The sequence below is a fragment of the Astatotilapia calliptera genome, chromosome 23 (genome assembly GCF_964374335.1).
Source record: "Astatotilapia calliptera chromosome 23, fAstCal68.1, whole genome shotgun sequence".
Lineage (NCBI taxonomy): Eukaryota > Metazoa > Chordata > Actinopteri > Cichliformes > Cichlidae > Astatotilapia > Astatotilapia calliptera.
Genome location: NC_137443.1, coordinates 35,231,263 through 35,254,516, shown reverse-complemented (window position 1 = coordinate 35,254,516; position 23,254 = coordinate 35,231,263). Strand labels below are relative to the sequence as shown.

Sequence of the window (23,254 nt, the reverse complement as noted above, 5' to 3'; positions counted from 1 at the left end):
CCTTCTCAGCAGAGCGCACAACACGCTGCAGTCTCTGTTTGTCCGTGATAGTGGCTCCAGCGTACCACACGGTGATGGAGGAGGTGAGGATGGACTCGATGATTGCAGTGTAGAATTGCATCATCGTCCGTGTTGGCAGGTTGAATTTCTTCAGCTGCCTCAGGAAGTACATCCTCTGCTGGGCTTTCTTGATGACGGAGGTGATGGTGGGCTCCCACTTCAGGTCCTGGGTGATGGTGGTACCCAGGAAGCGGAATGAGTCCACAGAGGTGATGGGGGTGTCAGTCAGGATGATGGGGGGGAGTGGGGCTGTGTGCTTCCTGAAGTCCACAATAATCTCCACTGTCTTCTGGGCATTCAGCACCAGGTTGTTGTGGCTGCACCAGGACACCAGACGTTCAACCTCCCTCCTGTAGGCAGACTCGTCCCCGTCCGAGATGAGCCCAATGACGGTGGTGTCGTCTGCGAACTTGATTAGCTTGACAGACTGGTGGGTGGAGGTGCAGCAGTTGGTGTACAGGGAGAAGAGCAGAGGAGAAAGAACACAGCCCTGAGGGGAGCCGGTGCTGATGGTCCGGGAGTCCGAGACATTCTTTCCCAGCCTCACGTGCTGCTTCCTGTCCGTCAGGAAGTCAGTGATCCACCGGCAGATGGGATCAGGCACATTCATCTGGGAAAGCTTGCCTCGGAGATGGTCTGGAAGCATGGTGTTGAAGGCAGAGCTGAAGTCCACAAACAGGATCCTGGCGTAGGTTCCTGGGGAGTCCAGATGCTGCAGGATGAACTGTAGGGCCATGTTGATGGCGTCGTCTACAGACCTGTTGGCTCTATATGCAAACTGCAGGGGGTCCAGGAGGGGGGCCGTGAGGGTCTTGAGATGGGAGAGAACTAGGCGCTCAAATGACTTCATGACCACAGATGTCAGAGCCACGGGTCTGTAGTCATTTAGTCCAGTGATCCTAGGTTTCTTGGGGACAGGGATTATGGTAGAGGACTTGAAGCAGGCAGGCACATGGCATGCCTGCAGTGAGGAGTTGAAGATGCCAGAAAACACTGGGGCCAGCTCGTTTGCACAGTGTCTGAGGGTGGCAGGAGACACACCGTCTGGGCCGGGAGCTTTCCGAGCATTCAGACTCCTAAACTGCTTCCTCACACCTTCTTCATGAATATGAAGAGTTGTGGTCGGAGGAGGTGGTGTGAAATCCTCTTTTGTGTGGGGTGAGGGGGCGGGTGTTGCAGGTGAACAGTTTGAAGGTGGTGATGGCTCTATGGAGGGGGGAGAGGTGGGGGAATGAGTGTCCAAAGTGCCTCTATTGTTGGGGTCGTTGAAGGTGTGAAGGCTGCCTGATGGCTCGTCAAAACGGCAGTAGAAGTTGTTAAGGGTGTTGGCTAAGAGCAAGTCATCAGTGGAGTGGGGGGTTTTAGGCTTGTAGTTTGTTATATTCCTAAAACCTTTCCACACAGAGGCCGAGTCATTCTCTGAGATCTGCTGCTGCATCTTCTCAGAGTGCTGATGTTTGGCAATGTCCACTTCTTTAGTGAACCTGTACTTGGCCTCTCTGTAGCAGTCCCTGTCTCCGCTTCTGAACGCCTTACTCTTTTCCAGCCACAGCTTTTTGAGTTTAGGAGTAAACCAGGGTTTGTCATTGTTATAACTCACCCTGGTGCGTGATGGCACAATGCTGTCCTCACAGAAGTGGATATAGGAGGTGACAGTGTCCGTAAACTCGTCCAAGCTGTTAGAAGCAGCCTTCATTGTGTCCCAGTCTGTAGACTCCCAACACGTGCGAAGCTCCTCCACAGCCTCGTTGCTCCACAGTTTTTTAGTCCTCACGACAGGTTTGGAGAGCTTCAGCCTCTGTCTGTACGCGGGGATTAGGTGGATCATGACGTGGTCAGAAAGTCCGAGTGAAGCGCGGGGCACCGCGCGATAGGCCCCGCTGATCGTACTGTAACAGTGGTCTAATGTTCTCTCCTCTCTGGTCGGGCATTTAATATGCTGCTTATATTTTGGAAGCTCATGGCTCAGATTGGCTTTGTTAAAGTCCCCAAGAGCAATGATGAGAGAGTCCGGGAATGTCCGCTCTGTGTGGAGAATCTGCTCCGCGAGTGCGCACTGAGCTGCCTGCGCATCCGCGTCTGGCGGGATGTAAACAGCGGCCAGGATGAATGAAGCAAACTCCCGCGGAGAATAAAACGGTTTGCAGTGAATAAAAAGATATTCCAGAGAGGGAGAGCAGTGCTGAGCAATCACTGTTACATCTGTGCACCAGCCACTATTGATGTAGAAGCAGACACCTCCACCTTTGGTTTTACCGGAGAGAGCGGCCTGCCGGTCCGCGCGCAGCAGATGAAAGCCCTCCAGCTTGAGCGCGCAGTCCGGGATGTCCTCACTGAGCCACGACTCCGTAAAACATAAGACACAGGAGGAGGCAAAGTCTTTGTTCATGCTTCTCATCAGGGCCAGTTCGTTTATCTTATTCCAGAGTGAGCGTACATTAGAAAGGAAGATCCCAGGAAGGGCCGTTCTCAGTCCGCGTTTCCTCAAACGCACGAGTACGCCGGCTCGCTTACCTCTCTTTCGACGTCTCACTTTCCTGATCAACGTCTCACTTTCCTGATCAACGTCTCACTTTCCTGATCAATCCCCGTGTTTCTCCCCAGACTCCCGTGTCGTGTCCTCCAAGTGCTCTCTGCTCCCGTGTCTGCACTCCCGGTGCTCGCTGCTCCTTAAGCCTTCCACGCTCCTCCTGCGGGAAACAATAGCGGCAGCAGTCAGGACACTGAACAATGGCAGGCATACACTACACGACCAAAACCTAAACTGGGTAACTAACGTGGAGTCCCAAGCAATGATCCCGCGTCGGTGGGAGCTCCAAGACTCTCTTAAGTAGCTCCCCCGACGAGGCCTGATCAGCAGCAGGTGTGTGGCTTCGGGTGTGGCCAGTCCCCTTGCAGGGCCACACCCTCCAGGCCTGACGCCGCCTATAAACAAGTGCTCAGCCACCGACACACACATATACACAAGCACAGGGAAGGGGGAGCAACACCAAAATACACAACAATAATAATAATAATAATATAACACATGACTGCTCAGGGATCCTGGGTCGCCCAGTCCCAGGACCCTGACAGTACCCCCCCTCTAAAGGTCGGCTCCCGACGACCCCAAAACCAAAACAAAAAAAACAGCACAACCAACCCAGGGCGGGCGGCGGGGGGGAACCAGGACGGAGGGCCAGAATCAAAACAAGCAAAAACAACCAAAGGAAACAACCCCCCCAAGGTCACAGTCCCAGAGACCGACCGCGCATCCAGCAGCGGAGCAACAAAAAGAAAAAAACGCCACAAAACAGTCTCAGGCGGCCCATCAACATAACAAAAGAGTTCAGGGGGCCTACCTCGAGTCCAAAGGCGGCGACATTGCCGCTCCGGCGGACGGCCACGGGTCCGGCAGCAGCAGCAAAACAGTTCCGGGGGCCTGCCACAGCTCCAGTGGCGGCGGCACTGCTGCCCCTCCGGTGGCGAGTCCCGGGTCCAGTAACGGCGGCGCTGCTCCCCAGGCGGCCTGCCCGGGATCCAGTGGCGGTGGCGGCGCTGCTGCTCCTCCGGCGGCCTGCCCCGGGTCCAACGGCGGCGGCGCTGCTCCCCAGGCGGCCTGCCCGGGATCCAGTGGCGGTGGCGGCGCTGCTGCCCCTCCGGCGGCCTGTCCCGGGTCCGACGACGGCGGCGCTGCTCCCCAGGCGGCCTACCCCGAATCCAGTGGCGGCGGCGCAGCTCCGGTGAACAACGGCGAGGTATGGTACAAGGCCGATGACACGCCGGTCGCTGACGCGCCGGTCGCTGACGCAGACGCGCTGGGCGTAGCTGGCGTGGAGGGCGCGCTAGACGCGATGATCCGTCTGACTTGCTGACCTCCAGTTCAGGCTGAGCGGGTCTCTCCGGACCTCCGAGCTCCTCCGGTGGCAGCGCGGGCTCCACAGGCTCGCCGAGCTCCTCCGGCACGCCGAACTGCTCCCGCTCCGGCTCGCTGAGCCCCTCAGCTGGTGGTGCGGGCTCCTCCGGCTCGCTGAGCCCCTCCGGCTCACTGAGCTCCACCAGCTCGCTGAGCTCCTCAGCTGGCGGTGCGGGCTCCTCCAGCTCGCTGAGCTCCTCAGCTGGCGGTGCGGGCTCCTCCAGCTCGCTGAGCTCCTCCGGCTCTCCGAGCTCCTGCTCCGGCTCGCAGGGCTCCGCAGCTGGCAGTGAAAAAGAAATCAGGATGGTGGCTGCAGGCAGATGAAACGGTGGTGGAGGTACAGCTGCAGATGGTGAAGCAGCGGGTGGTGTAGCGACCTCAGACCAAGGTGACGTTACCTGTGTCGTTAGCTCGTCCACTGCAGACACAAACACAGATGGTGAGGGAAATGGAAAATTGTCCGTACTACTCACCACAGCCGGCTCTTGAGATGTCCATGGATGTGGCTGCGGTGAGGAACGCCGGCGGCGCGAACGTCGTTTTCGTGTAGACGTCGGGGCTGGCGTCTCAGGCTGTGAATCCACCAGCTGTCCGGGCCGGTGAGCAGCCTGAGGAGGAGAGTAGGGGTGGAGGGTGGAAAGTAAGAAGTCCAAGACGACAGGATTAAGGTCGTCAACCAGCCAGGGAAATTTAAAAAGCGTCTCCTGCAGCCGCCTCTCCACGGCGCGACGCAAGCCTTCCGCGGGCTTCTCCCACCATAACTCACAGAGTCTGTAAACCCTGTCCATAACCTCCCTCCTGAGCCTCTCCTCAGAGACCGCTGGGTCCATACGTGGCGGGATCATTCTGTCACGGTGCGGCATGGCACACCGTGGAAGGAGTGGGGAAGGAGGACCCAGGCGCAGTGCTCTACGTATAGACAGTGTTTATTTACAGAGGGTGATATCAAACAACAATAAATCCCCGTGTTTCTCCCCAGACTCCCGTGTCGTGTCCTCCAAGTGCTCTCTGCTCCCGTGTCTGCACTCCCGGTGCTCGCTGCTCCTTAAGCCTTCCACGCTCCTCCTGCGGGAAACAATAACGGCAGCAGTCAGGACACTGAACAATGGCAGGCATACACTACACGACCAAAACCTAAACTGGGTAACTAACGTGGAGTCCCAAGCAATGATCCCGCGTCGGTGGGAGCTCCAAGACTCTCTTAAGTAGCTCCCCCGACGAGGCCTGATCAGCAGCAGGTGTGTGGCTTCGGGTGTGGCCAGTCCCCTTGCAGGGCCACACCCTCCAGGCCTGACGCCGCCTATAAACAAGTGCTCAGCCACCCACACACACATATACACAAGCACAGGGAAGGGGGAGCAACACCAAAATACACAACAATAATAATAATAATAATATAATACATGACTGCTCAGGGATCCTGGGTCGCCCAGTCCCAGGACCCTGACAATGTTGATCCTTTTTCTGAGCAAGAACCCTGACATTCCTTCACTGTCCAAATGTGTTTAACTTTTTTTTGGTAGCAATAAACATGACAGTTTACTTTAAGACATGTTTTATTTTAATTAAGTTTAAAACTTTTTTATTTAATGTAAAATTATATTTTGTTTTAATTTACTTTCAAATTCTTCAGTTGCTGAATGGGCTGCATAGTTTTTATATATGTTATAGTTCAGAATAGCTATAATTGTACCAGATGGTTGCATTCAGTTAAGTTGGACTAGACTGTAATACAAACCATTCAGTTTGTCAACAATAAAACTGACTGAAATGAGAGACTGAGTGCGAGACTTTGATATTAGATAAAACGAATACTGATAAAGTTTACCTTTATGTACAGAATCTGAATATCGCAAAATATTTTAAAAAATTGCAATAATATCATATCGTGCGTTAAGTATTGTGATAATATCGTATTGTGGGATGTATGGTGATTCCCACCTCTAATATATATATTAATATATTAATTAGGGGTGCAACGGTACACAAAATTCACGATTTGGTTCGATACTTTGGTGTCACGGTTCGATATTTTTTCGATACAAAAAAAAATGTTCATCCCTTTTTAATTTGTCATTTATTACAATTAGAAATATATATTTTAACTCAAAAGTACAGTTTTTAAATTTAATGTTGCTGAAACAACAAAGGGATAAAATAATAAATCTATCTGATTGAGAAATCACTCATCTTTGGAAAAGAGAGTTTATTACAGAGAAATGGCTCTTTCCAAAATAAAAGCTATACTATACGCTTCTTCTGGGCTATATTCTCAGTAGCATATTAAACATATCAGGTCCCCATAAGGAGAATCATGTGCTAACGGCTGTCTAAATGACTCGGGTAAAGTTTGTAGCATGCGTACTTGTTGTTTTTGTCTGCTTCCACTTGTCTTTGCACTAGGATGATGTCGGAGTAAATGTGCAGTCATATTCGTTGTGTTCCCACTAGTGCTGTCAGCGTTAATCTCGTTGAAATGACGTTAACGCCACAACACGGAGAAATCTCCGTTATCGAGCTACCGCGGATCGCCCCGTGCGTGGGGCTGGATGGCCAACACGTTAACGAGCTAACTGCGCTAACACACTAGTTCGCACCAATGTAACTGAGCATTGTGTGGCACATCCAACATACTGTTTTACTTTAGTCCATGACGCGCTTACCTTCAGGGTCATACGTCACATGAAAACCAAAATAGTTCCAAACGCCACATCTGAATGAGGGTGGGGGAGGTTCAATTTGCCATGTTGCAAGGAGAGCTTAACTTCTGTCTCGCTAACTTGCCATGCGCTCAGTGAATCTGCGTTCGACTACTCCGCCTAGGCTGCACTGTCGAGCGCAGATCCACTGAGTGCTCAACACAGACAGCATCGTCAGAAGGAAAGTTGATAAAATAAATTAAAAATTTTGTATTGTTCGATACATATGCGTACCGAACCGAAAGCACTGTATCGAACGGTTCAATATCGATACGAGTATCGTTGCACCCCTAATATATATATATATATATATATATATATATATTAGGGGCTGCTAGTTAACGAGAGACACCCGGAATGGCTAACTGAAGGCCGGACGGTCCTGATCCCCAAGGACCCCAAGAAGGGACCGGTCCCCTCCAACTACCGACCAATAACCTGCCTCAGTACTACATGGAAGCTCCTGTCAGGCATCATATCGGCTAAGATGAACAGGCACATGGGTCAATACATGAGCGGGACACAGAAAGGAATTGGCAAGAATACCAGAGGCGCAAAACACCAGCTACTGGTAGACAGAACAATCAGCCGAGACTGCAAGACCAGACTGACCAACCTGTGCACTGCCTGGATTGATTACAAGAAGGCCTATGACTCAATGCCCCACAGCTGGATACTGGAATGCCTAGAATTGTACAAGATCAATGGGACCCTAAGAGCCTTCATCAGGAACTCAATGGGGATGTGGCGTACAACACTAGAGGCCAACTCCAAGCCCATAGCACAAGTCACCATCAAGTGCGGGATCTACCAAGGAGATGCTCTGTCCCCACTGCTGTTCTGCATAGGCCTGAACCCCCTCAGTGAGATCATTAACAAGACTGGCTACGGATACCGACTACGGAACGGAGCAGTTGTCAGCCACCTCCTGTACATGGATGACATCAAGCTGTATGCCAAGAGTGAACGAGACATCGATTCACTGATCCACACTACCAGGCTATACAGCAATGACATTGGAATGTCGTTCGGACTGGAGAAGTGTAGTCGGATGGTAACAAAGAGAGGGAAGGTAGTCAGAACTGAGGGGATTGAACTACCAGAAGGCAACATTGCAGACATAGAGGACAGTTACAAGTACTTGGGGATCCCGCAGGCGAATGGGAACCATGAAGAGGCCGCTAGAAAAGCTGCAACCACCAAGTACCTGCAGAGGGTCAGGCAAGTCCTGAGGAGTCAGCTGAATGGTAAGAACAAGATCCGGGCCATCAACACGTACGCCCTGCCCGTGATCAGGTACCCTGCTGGGGTAATAGGCTGGCCAAAGGAGGAGATAGAAGCCACTGACATAAAGACAAGAAAGCTCCTTACCATGCATGGAGGGTTTCACCCCAAGTCCAGCACCCTGAGGCTGTACGCTAAGCGGAAGGAAGGGGGCCGGGGACTGGTGAGTGTCAGCACCACAGTCCAGGATGAGACAAGGAACATCCAAGAATACATTGGGAAGATGGCCCCAACTGACCGAGTGCTCAGTGAATACCTCAGGCAGCAGAAACCCAAGAAAGAGGAGGGAGACGAGGAACCATCATGGAAGGACAGGCCCCTGCACGGTATGTACCACCGGCAGATAGAGGAGGTGGCTGATATCCAGAAATCCTACCAGTGGCTGGACAAAGCTGGACTGAAAGACAGCACAGAGGCACTAATCATGGCAGCACAAGAACAAGCTCTGAGCACAAGATCCATAGAGGCTGGGGTCTATCACACCAGGCAAGACCCCAGGTGCAGGCTGTGTAAAGATGCCCCAGAGACAATCCAGCACATAACAGCAGGGTGCAAGATGCTAGCAGGCAAGGCATACATGGAACGCCATAACCAAGTGGCCGGCATAGTGTACAGGAACATCTGTGCGGAGTATAACCTGGAAGTCCCGAGGTCAAAATGGGAGATGCCCCCAAGGGTGGTGGAGAATGACCGAGCTAAGATCCTGTGGGACTTCCAGATACAGACGGACAAAATGGTGGTGGCTAACCAACCGGACATAGTGGTGGTAGACAAACAGAAGAAGACGGCCGTAGTGATCGATGTAGCGGTTCCGAATGACAGCAATATCAGGAAGAAGGAACACGAGAAGCTGGAGAAATACCAAGGGCTCAGAGAAGAGCTCGAGAGGATGTGGAGGGTGAAGGTAACGGTGGTCCCCGTGGTAATCGGAGCACTAGGTGCGGTGACTCCCAAGCTAGGCGAGTGGCTCCAGCAGATCCCGGGAACAACATCGGAGATCTCTGTCCAGAAGAGCGCAGTCCTGGGAACAGCTAAGATACTGCGCAGGACCCTCAAGCTCCCAGGCCTCTGGTAGAGGACCCGAGCTTGAAGGATAAACCGCCCGCAGGGGCGTGCTGGGTGTTTTTTATATATATATATATATATATATATATATATATATATATATATACAGTGGGGCAAAAAAGTATTTAGTCAGCCACCGATTGTGCAAGTTCCCCCACTTAAAATGATGACAGAGGTCAGTAATTTGCACCAGAGGTACACTTCAACTGTGAGAGACAGAATGTGAAAAAAAAATCCATGAATTCACATGGTAGGATTTGTAAAGAATTTATTCGTAAATTAGGGTGGAAAATAAGTATTTGGTCACCTCAAACAAGGAAAATCTCTGGCTCTCACAGACCTGTAACGTCTTCTGTAAGAAGCTTTTCTGTCCCCCACTCGTTACCTGTATGAATGGAACCTGTTTGAACTCATCATCTGTATAAAAGACACCTGTCCACAGCCTCAAACAGTCAGACTCCAAACTCCGCCATGGCCAAGACCAAAGAGCTTTCGAAGGACACCAGGAAAAGTATTGTAGACCTGCACCAGACTGGGAAGAGTGAATCTACAATAGGCAAGCAGCTTGGTGTGAAAAAATCAACTGTGGGAGCAATCATCAGAAAATGGAAGACATACAAGACCACTGATAATCTCCCTCGATCTGGGGCTCCACGCAAGATCTCATCCCGTGGGGTCAAAATGATCATGAGAACGGTGAGCAAAGATCCCAGAACCACACGGGGGGACCTGGTGAATGACCTGCAGAGAGCTGGGACCAAAGTAACAAAGGTCACCATCAGTAACACACTACAACGGCAAGGAATCAAATCCCGCAGTGCCAGACGTGTTCCGCTGCTGAAGACAGTGCATGTCCAGGCCCGTCTGAAGTTTGCCAGAGAGCACATGGATGATACAGCAGAGGATTGGGAGAATGTCATGTGGTCAGATGAAACCAAAGTAGAACTTTTTGGTATAAACTCAACTCGTCGTGTTTGGAGGACGAAGAATACTGAGTTGCATCCCAAGAACACCATACCTACTGTGAAGCATGGGGGTGGAAACATCATGCTATAGGGCTGTTTTTCTTTCAAGGGGACAGGACGACTGATCCGTGTTAAGGACAGAATGAATGGGGCCATGTATCGTGAGATTTTGAGCCAAAACCTCCTTCCATCATTGAGAACTTTGAAGATGAAACGAGGCTGGGTCTTCCAACGTGACAATGGTCCAAAACACACCGCCCGGGCAACAAAGGAGAGGCTCCGTAAGAAGCATTTGAAAGTCCTGGAGTGGCCTAGCCAGTCTCCAGACCTCAACCCCATAGAAAATCTGTGGCGGGAGTTGAAAGTCCGTGTTGCTCTGCGACAGCCCCAAAACATCACTGCTCTCGAGAAGGTCTGCATGGAGGAATGGGCCAAAATACCAGCTACTGTGTGTGCAAACCTGGTAAAGACCTATAGTAAACGTTTGACCTCTGTTATTGCCAACAAAGGTTATGTTACAAAGTATTGAGTTGTATTTTTGTTATTGACCAAATACTTATTTTCCACCCTGATTTACGAATAAATTCTTTACAAATCCTACCATGTGGATTCATGGATTTTTTTTTCACATTCTGTCTCTCACAGTTGAAGTGTACCTCTGGTGCAAATTACTGACCTCTGTCATCATTTTAAGTGGGGGAACTTGCACAATCGGTGGCTGACTAAATACTTTTTGCCCCACTGTATATATATATAAATTCCCCACTCGCCCCTGTGGGCGGTCTATTCTTCAAGCTCGGGTCCTCTACCAGAGGCCTGGGAGCTTGAGGGTCCAGCTGCGGTGTCTTAGCTGTTCCTAGGACTGCGCTCTTCTGGACAGAGATCTCCAATGTTGTTTCTGGGATCTGCTGAAGCCACTCGCCCAGTTTGGGAGTCACCGCACCTAGTGCTCCAAGTACCACTTGGACCACTGTTACCTTCACCCTCCACATTTTCTCGAGCTCGTCTCTGAGCCCTTGGTATTTCTCAGCCAATTACGTGGCAGCAACTCAGCACATTTAGGCATGTAGGCACGTTCATCTGCTCAAGTTCAAATCGAGTATCAGACTGAGGAAGTAATATGATTTAAGTGACTTATGTGGCATGGTTCAGAGAGCTGATTGGTACTTTCCTGAATAGCCTCTCTAGGATTTACAGTTAATGGACCAACAAAGGAGAAAATATCCAGTGAGCTCTTCTATATATACAGACAGTATGTACAATATGAATCCTCCACAGATCAAACCCTGGTGGGTTACATGAATAGGATGAGGGACCTATGGAGATATATATATATATATATATATATATATATATATATATATATATATATATATATATATATATATATATATATATATATATATATATATATATATCTCCATCCATCCATCGATTCGCTTCTGCTTATCCTTTTCAGGGGCTGGAGCCTATCCCAGCTGTCATAGGGCAAGAAGCGGGGTACACCGTGGACAGGTCACCAGTCTGTCTCAGGGCTAAGAAATAGAGACAGACAACCATTCGCACTCACATTCACTCCCAAATTCACACCTATGGGCAATTTATATTGACCAATTAACCTATCCCCACTAACTGCATGTCTTTGGACTGCGGGAGGAAGCCGGAGTACCCGGGGAGAACCCATGCAAACACGGGGAGAACATGCAAACTCCACACAGAAAGACCCTGGCCTGATGGTGAAATTGAACTCAGGACCTTCTTGCTGTGCGGCAACAGTGCTAACCACCGTGCCTACCAGAGATGGGCAGTAACGCGTTACTGTAATCTGATTACTTTTTTCAGGTAATGAGTAAAGTAAGGGATTACTATTGCAAAAATGGTAATTCGATTACCGTTACTTTCCCGTAGGAACGCTGCGTTACTAAAACTGTGATGACATGTCAGTGTCTCATGACAGTGACGTAAGCGAGTGCGCCGTTAGTGACAACAGCTGTGTGCAGATCAACAATGGATCATATATCAATGAGGGAGAGAGTATGAGCGTGCAGCGTTTAAAGCGTGGAAGTACTAACCTTACTTCGACTTTGATTCCATAAAAAGTGACAAAAACATTAGTGTACGTTGTGTGTGGGAAGAAAACGTATTTTTACAGCGAAAAAACCCCCTTAAACTTCCAAGCAAGCACCGAGTGCGCTATGACGTAATGGGAAACTCACAGAGAAACTCGCGGATTCTTCAACTGACTGCTGCGGCACATCAGCACCAGGGTAAACCTCCGCCTACCTTACTCCTGCTTTACAGGTGAAAATAGACCAACAGGACCGCTAGTCTTTGATGTTATTTATTTTCTGCTGTGTTTTACTTGCATCTATTTGAAAGAGTGAGTGTAAACACAAAAAAACCCAAATATTTTATGTGCTGGAATGTGCAGAAAATAGGTTTAAATGTTAAACAAATTTCTTCCAGTCAGAGAATGTTGCATATAATTACATTTTTGCTTGGTGCATAAAGTTAAAAGGTTAAAACTAATAAAACAAGTTTTAAAAAGAGACTTTTCCATTTGATTACATTTTGTATGATGGATTATGCAGAAAAAGTAGAATTGGGCTGAAAGATCTATCGCTTTATCACCTATTCAGGTTGTAAATCATGTTTTTAAAAAGTAACTAAGTAATTAACTCATTCACTGCCAGCCATTGGCAGTGAATGAGTTAAACCCATTGACTCATGCACTGCAATTGATGGCTATAGACGTCAATGGCAGTGAATGAGTTAATTACTTTTGAAAATAAGTAATTAGTAAAGTAACGGGATTACTTTTTTGGGGAAGTAATCGGTAATTAGTTACTGATTACTTTTTTCAAGTAACTTGACCAACACTGGTGCCTACATCTATCTATCTATCTATCTATCTATCTATCTATCTTTGTTAATATCTCAAAATACAATAAAAAGGTTCCAAATCCTTATAACATGTTGGTCACAATCCTGCAAAAAAAAACAAACTCAAACCCACTATTACACCATCTCACATGGCTAGAGGTACAAGAGCTCTCACACGTGCTCTGTGCTTAACCTTGCAATATGTGCTGTAACCAAAACAGCTCAAACGGCACTCACACTATTGTCTAAAAGAGGCTGTGCAGTTGTTGCATTCAGTGGCCCTCAAAAGGTAGAACATTATTTTTTTGTGCGATGCAGTGAAGTGTGAAGTTTGTGTGTCCCGTCTATACGCCAGCACACAAGTGAATTGCTACAGTTTGGCAGAGAGAAGCATGGGAAACATGTACAAGCTTCTTTGAGTGGATTGAATTAAGCCATGAAAGAGATTAATCTGTTTTTATTTTTAGACACATTAAAGGGTGTGCTGACATTTTTACAAGTCTGTCTTAAAGAAAAAAACATTTCAGATAACGACGAGTGAAATGAATAGATTTTGTTTCCTGTCCCTTAAACAGAAATAACAGAAGTGATCTCTTTATAGCCAGCATTAGCAGAAGAGGCTCTATTGGCAAAGAGCTGAATGTGATGAATGCAATCATCACAGTACTTCAAAAATTAAAAAATCAATTCTGGTTCAAACCAGTATTTAGCAATTTAATTATCGTCAGTCATTTGGTCAAGGGATCATTTAAGTAAACTTTTATTTGGCATTGATGAGTATTTTGCCAAAACTAGACTAAGATTCTACCGATTCGAAAGCTAAAGGTTCATGCTGGAATGCTAACGTGCTAATTTCTACTCACTGTTGAAGCACATTAGCAAGCCAAGTGTAACACCCTTTTCAATAGTTGGGATACAGATTTTAATAATTACATGAGTACCAATTGCTAAGGTTCGACTACTGGAGCAAAGTGGATGAATGAGTTTGAGGAACTTTTATTCATTTGGATAATATGAATAATAACTTACATATACAATAAAAAACAATAGCATTACATAAAAGGAAAAATGGGCCCAAATAATGGAAAACAATAAACAAAACATACCTCCGGGGGATTTGACTCAGTGTCTCTAGTGTCAGCTGACACCTCTTATTTGAGTGAGTCCAGCAGTAAAGTCTCTCCTTGCAGGATGTGCAGAGGAACAATGAAATGCAGTTCTCTCCAACCACTTAAGTAGAATTTGTACATTTCAAAGTCCATCCAAAGAATTTCAATTTATTTTGAGATCATACATGTTAACGAATCCTGGAGGGGTGGCTTGCCATCTTTGGACCGGGTCAGCAATGAGTCATTCATCAAAAAAATGTTCAAAACTTGTTAGAGTAACATTAAAAAAAGAATCTGCTGTTTAGACATTCATACATACGTTCTTTCTTATCTTTTCTTCATACATACTAGCAACAGCAATAGCTGCTATAGCCATTAGCACATCATTGTTGATGGCTTAGCTTGTTTCTGAACAAGAATGTTGAGAAGTTAACTCACCCAGAAGAGTCCCAGCAGTTAGAAAACTCTCCTCCAACTAAACAACGGTTGCCTGAAAGTTTGTTTCCTTAGCTTCCTCAGCAAAATCCAACAAAAGAAGGCAAACACGTTTCTCTCTTGGGGCTCCCACTTTATATATTTCACAGATCATCAGGTTTGTGAAGTATATAGATTATATCTCACCAAAATAATTTTACTTAATAAAACTTTTTAATTAACTCAGCATTTCAACCTCACTCATAATTGAATGAAACCCTTAATAATGCTCTAGGGTTACTCAAGATTTTGCTAATTAGCATTCGGGCATTTTTCAAAGCACACATGGGAAATCAAAGTATTGTACAAACTGAAGATTTGAGCTGTTGATGCCAATAAGTGACAAGGTAGAGGTTTGCCAAAGTAGCATAGTTTGTCCGGAGTAGGATCTTAAAATCTGAAGCAAATCAGCGAGCCATGTAACAGCTGAGATACTTTACTTAAAAAATGATTCTACTCACTCAGAGTCTAAGTACCACATGAGACGTCCATCCATTCATTAATGTCTCTTAATGTCTTTAAACACTTATCCACTTCAGGGTCAGTGGGGGCTGGAGTCTATCTCAGGGGACAATGGTCAACAGGCAGGGTACACTCTCGACAGGCTGCCAGTGGTCACAGGCCTAAAAAAGAGATAAAGAAAATCATTCACACCTTTGGCCAATTTAGAATTACCACTTAACCTAACAAGCATATCTTTAGACTGTGGGAGGAAGCCCGAGCACCCAGAGAGAAATTTTCACATTTATACTGCAGGAGCCACTTCTATTATCATTGTGCATTACAGGCAAAAAATACTACTCAGTTTTCATTGAGAGCTGGTACTTCTAATACTCTTAATACTCTTTTTTATGATCTCACTGTATTGGACAGACTTTATCTCATTGTTAGTGTCATCCATCCATTCCCTTCTGCTTATCTTTAGAAGGGTCACGGGTGTGCTGGACCCTAACCTAGCTTCCATAGGGCAAAAGGTGGGGTACAACCTGGTATGGTCGCGAATCTAACACAGGGCTGACACAGAGAGACAGATTGTTAGTTTGCTGTCATTTCAACGAGATTAATGCTGTTTAATTCTTGTTGGCCATTAGCTGAGGTGCTGCATTGTATCCTGGAAGGACCAGGAAAAACAAGGGGAAGTAAATATTTTTTAGACAAAAAATCCGAGTCCGAGTAAAGTCACAAGTCTGAAACTTTGAATTTCAAGTCCTTTCGAGTCTTTAAAAAAAAAAAAAAAAAAAACGAAGAATGTTGCAGTTATATGCTAAATGTAAATATTAGACCATGTCATTTTTAAATCTGTGTTTTTTCTCAACACATGACGAAATAGTGAACTTAGAAAATATACGCAAATTGTGAAATTGCACCTCTATAAAATGCAGCTCAATTAAACTTAGCTCCAAGAATAATTTTCACCGACAGTTCTGAGATAAGCTGCATGGTATTCTTGGATGCGCTTGTAGGGCCAGCTTTAAAATCGCATGACAAAAATATCATACACATTAAAAAAAAACTGTATCACCAACGTAGCCTGGACAAGATTTGCTTGTTAGATGAAGTCATGATCTCATCGTAGCAAGAGAGAAGCACCACCTACCGTTCTTTATGCAACTTCAACTGTCGGAGAAAGTTGGAAGTTGTTCCATCTCTGTCTGTGATTCTCTTCTTGCATCTTTTGCATATTGCATTTCAGTTTTTTGTTGACTACTTCATAGTTTATGTACCTGAAAAAAATAACTCCTTGCAGCATTTTTGAGCGTTTTTTTTTTAAAAATCTGGTTAATTTGATTGACTGTGCTACAGCTCACGCACACATACGTACGGAGTGTGGTTTGAATAAATGAATCAATGAATTGAATTAATGGTGCACACTTTCTATATAATATGTATGTTAAATTTTATATTTGGGGTGAAATATCAAGTCTTTTCAAGTAAACCGGTTCAAGTCCAATTCAAGTCCCAGGTCATTGGTGTAAAAGTCCAAGTCAAGTCACAAGTCTTAGAACATTTTTTCAAGTCAAGTCTAAAGTCATAAAATTAATGACTCAAGTCTGACTCGAGTCCAAGTCATGTGACTCGAGTCCACATCTCTGATAACTAGTCTAAACTAAAACATTGGGTCACTTTGTCAGACTATACGTCAGACTATACAACTTAGCTAACTGGCAAATCAGTAAATGTTAACCCTAAAATAATTTCACATCCAAAGTTATATGAATGCTTTATTTTTGTTTTGAACACATATCATAGTGTTATTTTCCTTCAAAATTTCAGCTTGTCTCAACGTCATAAATGGCCTGTTTAATGGATTCCTGAATGCTGCAAAGCTGAGAAAACAACACTGATCACTTCATTGGAGCTGAAAGAATGTGGACTACTTTTAGCTCCCACTGGTGCTTTGGTCCTTCTTTGTTCATGAGAATAGAAGCAGCATTTGGGCCCATAAATTCCCAGTTATATCAAGTTAGAAAAAGCGGATAGCAGTGGAAGCCCCATGGAAAATAAATTTTTTTTAAAATTCACTTTATGTTGAAACCAGGTCACCACGTATGGAGTTAAGACGAAAATCCATAGAGAATATTGAATGAAACACAAGATTAATTTTTAATTTAACATTTGTTCACTAACATGAACCATCCATCCATGTATTTTACTTCTGCTTATTCAAAGTTGCATCCTGGTTGAAGAAACATCCTATTCCCCAGCAATCCTTTACAGTTTCTCTTGGAGTATCCTCAAGACACTTCTGGGTCAGATGAGGCAGTCCTGGTCTACCATTAGTCATCGCAATGGCTCTGCTGTCAAACAATCAGAGATTGTCTTCTGTTTTTTTGGTTTTTTTTAATCATTCTACAATGCATCTTTTGTCCTGTCTTACCCCCATCACTCCAACCGGTCACGGCAGATGGCTGCCCCTCCCTGAGCCTGGTTCTGCCAGATGTTTCTTGAGGTTAAAAGGGAGCTTTTCCTTCTCACTGTTGCCAAGCACTTCCTCATTGTTGGGATTTTTCCTCTATTATTGTAGCGTTTACCATAGAATGTAAAGCGCCTTGACTGCCAACTGTTTTGGAGATTTGAGCCCCAGCAACCCCGGTATCGGGAGGGGAGGGGGCACAAGGGGCGAGATTCCGTAATAGGCTGTAACTTGAAGTCGTATCCATAGAAACCTCTGAATCTCACCTAAACCTCATATAAACCATTTCTACAACCACCAAACACACACGCAACCAGTTTTTGCTTTGTGCAATCGTTTCAAATGTTGTTGCCAAGCAAAATAACCCAAGATCCTATGTACCACCTGGAAATGCTATTAATTGCCATGGTAACCAGAGCTGCTCCAGGAAACACTGTGGAGCTGTTCTGACTTTAAGGGTGTTAGTCTTTCTCTTCTAGGTGAACGATGAAGTGAATGATGACGACTGTTGTTTGCAACTTGACTATATATTTGATTCTGGGGTCTGACTATGTTGCAGGTTTACACTTCAGGATGAAAAAACTTGACAAATGTTACATTCATCTACAATATGTGCTCACTTTTATTCCTTCTGGCTTTTGCAGAGAAACCAACAGTCATAGATGTGGGCATCTATATCAACAGCATCGGCCCTGTGTCATCCATTGATATGGTGAGTTATGGCTTTATCTCCATCGTCTGCCCCATCTGCACACAAACACATTTGTCCACTGCCCGATATTAGCATCATCAGACACGAAAGCTGTCATTCCTCATGCTGTATTTGGAGGCCACGTGGCCCATCACAGCTGTTTGTGTTGCGGCAGAAGCCAAGAAAGACAGGTGTGGACACTCTTTTTGTTTCCCTATGTCCTATGAATAAGCTTGAATTCATCAAGTTGGTGAGTTTAAAATTGCTGCTATGAAAGTATTCTGCTATTCAATTAGACAGCAGTTTGGGTCTCAGTAGAGATGAGCCTCATTTTATTCCAGTTTTCTTCATTTAGTTACTGCATCTTTTTGACTGGCATGAAAATCACAAGAACAAAGTTCAACTGTGAGGGGGAAAAATGGGTTTGGAGAAAGACCAGGACATGGATCAATGGCTTTTTCATAATGGAGGGTCTGATCAGATTCAATAAAACATATGAAGAGCTGAAGCTGAAAGGTTGATGAGCAGTAATGAGAAAATAGCTACTTTTCAGACAACTAAACGCATAAGCAGTCTGTTATTTGGCCTTCAGTGGAGTGCAGCAGACTAAATGGAAGCAACCTCCTATTATTTTGAATCCAAAGGGTCTGTTCTGCCGCTGTCAATAGAGTCAGATATGCATATTTTTCTCCTTTAATTTCTGTCTTCCAATATAAAAAATGTATTGGTTTACAAACAGACTAAATGATGAAAGTACTTCATCTGAACCTGCTCAGTCACAATATGCTTACCTGGAGCAGTTGACTGGCGGTGTAAAATATTCCCAATTATAAAACAGATGCAGCCTTTTTGTATTCAAGCCCAATGGACTACATTTTAAAAGACTGCACTGTACAAAGTTGTTTTAAGTCTACCTATTACACTTTCACTGTGGACTCCCACAGCAGAGGATGTTTAGGTTTTCTCTGAAAGTGAAAGCGGATAAATTCAATTTGGGATGCAAAATGGTGTTGCTGAACTCACAGTTCATTAAGTTGATTTTCTACTTTGTACTCCAAGGAGCCGGCAGGACTCGCACAGTCATTTTGAAAGATAGTCTTTGGAACTATTACTAAGGTTACCAAACTGTGACTAAACCAAATGCCAGCTAGGGCCAGTGTTTGACACTTCTTGTCCCGGTTGATTTGCTAACACTTCTGCTTGGTGTGTTAATGCAACTGAAATGGGGAGGAAACAAGAGCGCCTAATTTGTCACGAACAGTACAGAGAAGCACCTAATGCAACATATTACGGCTCAGCCAAACACATGCCCACTGTTTTGACAAAGAGGTTAGTCTACAGTAAGCCTTTTTTGTCATTGTATAATCCATAGCTATGTTATTTTCCTCTGCCTTCTTCACAGTAAAAGCCAACCTGTATTTCAGCAGATGAACTCTTTTAATATATAACCCTCTGAAGTTCCCTTTTTAAAAGGCACAATTCAGTTAAATATAGCTCCAATATAGAGCGTTAAACTGATGGGCTGCCTGTAGAGTTTATAGCTATTGGTAATTTCCAACCCCAGATGATGGCCAGTAACTGAAAAATCTAACTACATGTTGGGTCGACCAAGCCTGCAATGAGTGAATGGCATGGAAGGTTAAAATGAGTTTCTGGTTATGCTGTAGATTTCTTGCAGAAGTCTAAATCAGGTATTAGTGTTTGGAGAGAAGGACCATTAAGTACGTTTTGATGTGTGTCAGACTATTTATTTGTGCAGCAGATTTTAATTGACTAAAACTAAGAGACGACATTTTTGGCTTTTGACTTTAGTAGAATCCAAGTCTCCAAGTTTCTAAATGTTGTCCATTTATCCATTTTCTTCCACTTATCCAATTGGGATTGGGGGTGGAGCTTATCCAGTCTGTTGCTGTGCTACCACAGAGAGGCAGACAGCCATTCAGAATAACCCAAATAAACAACATGCAAACTCCACCCATGAAATGCAAGGCCAGCATTTACAATTCTTCCTTGTATATGTTGTGCTTTCAATGTTGCTGTGTCCTAATTCCATGGATTTCCTCTGGCATCTTTTCACAATCCAAAGACATTCATATCAGGTCAGTTGTTGATTCTAAATTGGTTGTATGTATGGATGTGAGACTGTGTGGTGGTTGGCTGTATCCCTGTGTTTCTGTAATGAAATAACACCTGGCGAGGGTGTACCCTGCCTCGCTCACACCCTATAACAGTAAAGATGCGCCCCAACGCTCCAGCGCCCCGGTAACCCAACGTTTATGGATGGCTTGTATTCTGGGACCTGTGCTACAAAAGGACTTCAACATACCCCAGATATCTTTTCCTTACCCTGCTTCTCTAACCTTACATATTATCACCAGTCAGGCTGATGTTGATGGTGGCTATCAGACAATATAAAACAGGCAGAAATTTAACCAAAAACAGTTTTAAAAAGGTGAGTTTTGAGTTGTTTTTTAAAAATAACTACCGAGTCCACAGCTCTTAATGTATGAGGGAGAGAGTTCCACGGTCTCGGGGCCACAGTGGCAAAAGCTCTGTCACCCTTAGTTCTCATCTTAGTCTGTTTTATAGCAAGTAAGCCCTGATCAGATGACCTCAGGGACCTGCTAGGGACAAAGGGCTGTAGCAGATCGGAGATGTAGGGAGGTGTCAGTCCATGCAAGGCTCTAAATGTCAAGACCAGGATCTTAAAATGTACTCTAAATTCAACAGGAAGCCAGTGTAGCTGAAATAGCAATGGTGTCACATGTGAATACTTGGAGGATTTTGTCAACAGCCTAGCTGCAGCGTTTTGCACAACCTGCAGATGATCCAGAGGACCTTTGCTTAGACACATAAACAAAGAGTTACAATAGTCCAAGCATGAGGAAATAAATGCATGTATAGCAATCTCCAGTTCAGGGTGAGATAAAATAGGGCTTAACTTAGCCACATTTCTTAAATGATAAAAACAAGAGCGAACCAGAGGTTTCACATGCCCATCCAATGTGAGAGTTGAGTCAAAAGTGACACCTAAATTCCTGATAGAGGATTTAACATAAACAGAAAGAGGACCAAGGGCTTTCACTATCTGGGATACTAATCTGTCCGGAGCACACAGTTTTGAATGGATTGAGTTGGAGGAAAACAACCATTTCCCTATCTATGAGTGTATTTATATGAATGAGGAAGTGTTTGCAAATGCTGACAGGACTAGTAGCATTAGTATATTTTTATTGAAAGACAAAACTACAGTATTAGAGAATAAAAATAAATTATAAATAAAATATAAGGAAAGCTGACCAAAACACTGACTGTGTCAGTTAATAAACTAATCAGTATCACAGCTCTATCATTAAGATGTGTGAAGTCCTGACTTATAATTACAATTGTGTATTCCAATAAATGAACTGGCTACATTGATTAGATGTGCATGAGCAATCTGAGCCTTATTCTTTCAGCTGCAGCCCCGGTGGTGTTCAACAAGCTAAGAGGAAGCAAAGAAGAGAAGTAAGTTCACAGCGGCAAGCAGGCTTACTTGGGTGCTCAGTCTTTGGATTGTTTCACTGTATTCAGACGCGCATAACAATACAATTGATTGAAGCCAACAATGAAAAACAAATTCATATTGATCCTAAGTGGGGGCACACAGACTTTAGACACTACAATCCACAGAAACATCCTAGAATGGCTTCTGAATTGTTGTTGTTGTTTTTTCTTTGTGTTGTGATTTTGGGTCTCGGGCCTACCATACCCTAGTTACCAGGACTTTGGAGAACATCTTTTAGCAGTCAAACCTGACGTCTTTTGATACCATAGGTTTCATTGATGAAGGGCCAGAGCAGCGTGAGGTAACTGAGGAAGTCCGCTCTGACAGCTCTACTTTTCACTCTGTGAAAAGCGATCACTCTATTGAGATGGATGTTATAAATAATTTCTTGTAAGTAATTATAATCAAGCATGAGACTGGCACTTAAAAATGCAATAGAACAAGAGTTTTAAATGCACTGAATGCATCTAATGTATATCAGAGGAAACAAAAAACATAAAGTGAAATCTTAATAATTGTAACTTTGTGTTAAACATCTCATGAGAATCCTGTTCTGGACTGTACAGCGCTGTTCCTTTACAAGTATCCACCCACCTACATGTTGTAATTAGCATAATAGAAGCTAATGTATGGCAAACTGATCATTATTCTAACAGAAGCCCCTTCAGGGTGATTCAGCAGTTAAATCAGAGATTCTTGATAACACTGAAGGGGCGACATGAGTACAAAATGCATCAATCAAGTGACACTACTTAAAACAAGTCAACAAAAAAAACTAAAAAATGCTTTTGTTACAAACTAAATTAAACCAAAGTAGGAAGAAAAAGGAGTGAGAAAAATCTCTGTGGTGAAAGAAGAGATGAGACACCCTAAATGTAAAGTCTGGAAAAAAAAAATTGTGGCACTGGCCACGCCCCCAAGTTTGCAGCCCCCTAGTGGCCCCCTCTGACAAGATTGTTGTAAGTTGGTAATAATGTAATAATCATAAGAATCAGTAAAGCAATGTTTTTTTTTAAAAAACAGATTATTATGGATTTCAAAATTATAAATATTATTTGTTTTTCATATGTGCCTATTTTACATGATATCAATTTTAATTTGAAATTAATGGCGCATATAATTCTTTTTTTTCTTCTAGTAACCTAAATCTAACAAGAGCATAATAAAACTAGAAATTCTGTTTTGGTGTGTCACCCCAATATTTTTAGTATACTGTTAAATACATCCCAGTTTTTGTTTTTGTTTTTTGTTCTTTTTCTTATGTTAAAATGAAATGTGTAGTTAAAATTCTTTATACTGCTAGAAAGAGGAAATAAGCTGTATGAGAAAATGAATTTGATGTCCCTAATTGCGGTATAATTTGTTAACTGGTTGCTAAGCCCGAACACATCAGATACTTTTTAAAAAAAAATTGTATTTATACAGCACCAAATCACAACAACAGTTGCCTCAAAGTGCTTTAGATTGTACGGTAATGACCCTACAATAATACATTGAAAACAGAGAAAACCTCAGTAACCATATGACCCCTATGAGCAAGAGTTTTGGCAGCAGTGGGAAGGAAAAACTCCCTTTTAAAAGGAAGAAACCTCCAGCAGATCCAACCTCAGAGAGGGCTGGCCATATGCTGCGACCGGTTGGTGGTGAGTGGATGAAGACAGGAAAAAA

The 23,254-nt window shown here is 44.5% G+C and overlaps 1 protein-coding gene and 1 pseudogene across 2 annotated transcripts in view; one reads left to right on the top strand and one right to left on the bottom strand.

The window, feature by feature from the left end:
• LOC113016850 (gamma-aminobutyric acid receptor subunit gamma-3-like) overlaps positions 1–23,254 on the top strand; it is a 187,249-nt pseudogene that overhangs the window by 58,855 nt on the left and 105,140 nt on the right. Inside the window, exon 3 of the transcript XR_013905246.1 lies at positions 17,993–18,060. The product of XR_013905246.1 is annotated as a gamma-aminobutyric acid receptor subunit gamma-3-like (transcript). The remainder of the gene's footprint in view (positions 1–17,992; positions 18,061–23,254) is intronic.
• LOC145424143 (uncharacterized) lies at positions 2,455–4,818 on the bottom strand. The gene is made up of 4 exons (XM_080297047.1): positions 4,422–4,818; positions 4,185–4,373; positions 2,838–4,118; positions 2,455–2,750 (listed from the first exon to the last, which is right to left on the bottom strand). Exons 1-3 carry the CDS (start codon positions 4,816–4,818, stop codon positions 3,097–3,099), a joined length of 1,608 nt encoding a protein of 535 aa, XP_080153173.1. The 3' UTR covers positions 2,455–2,750; positions 2,838–3,096.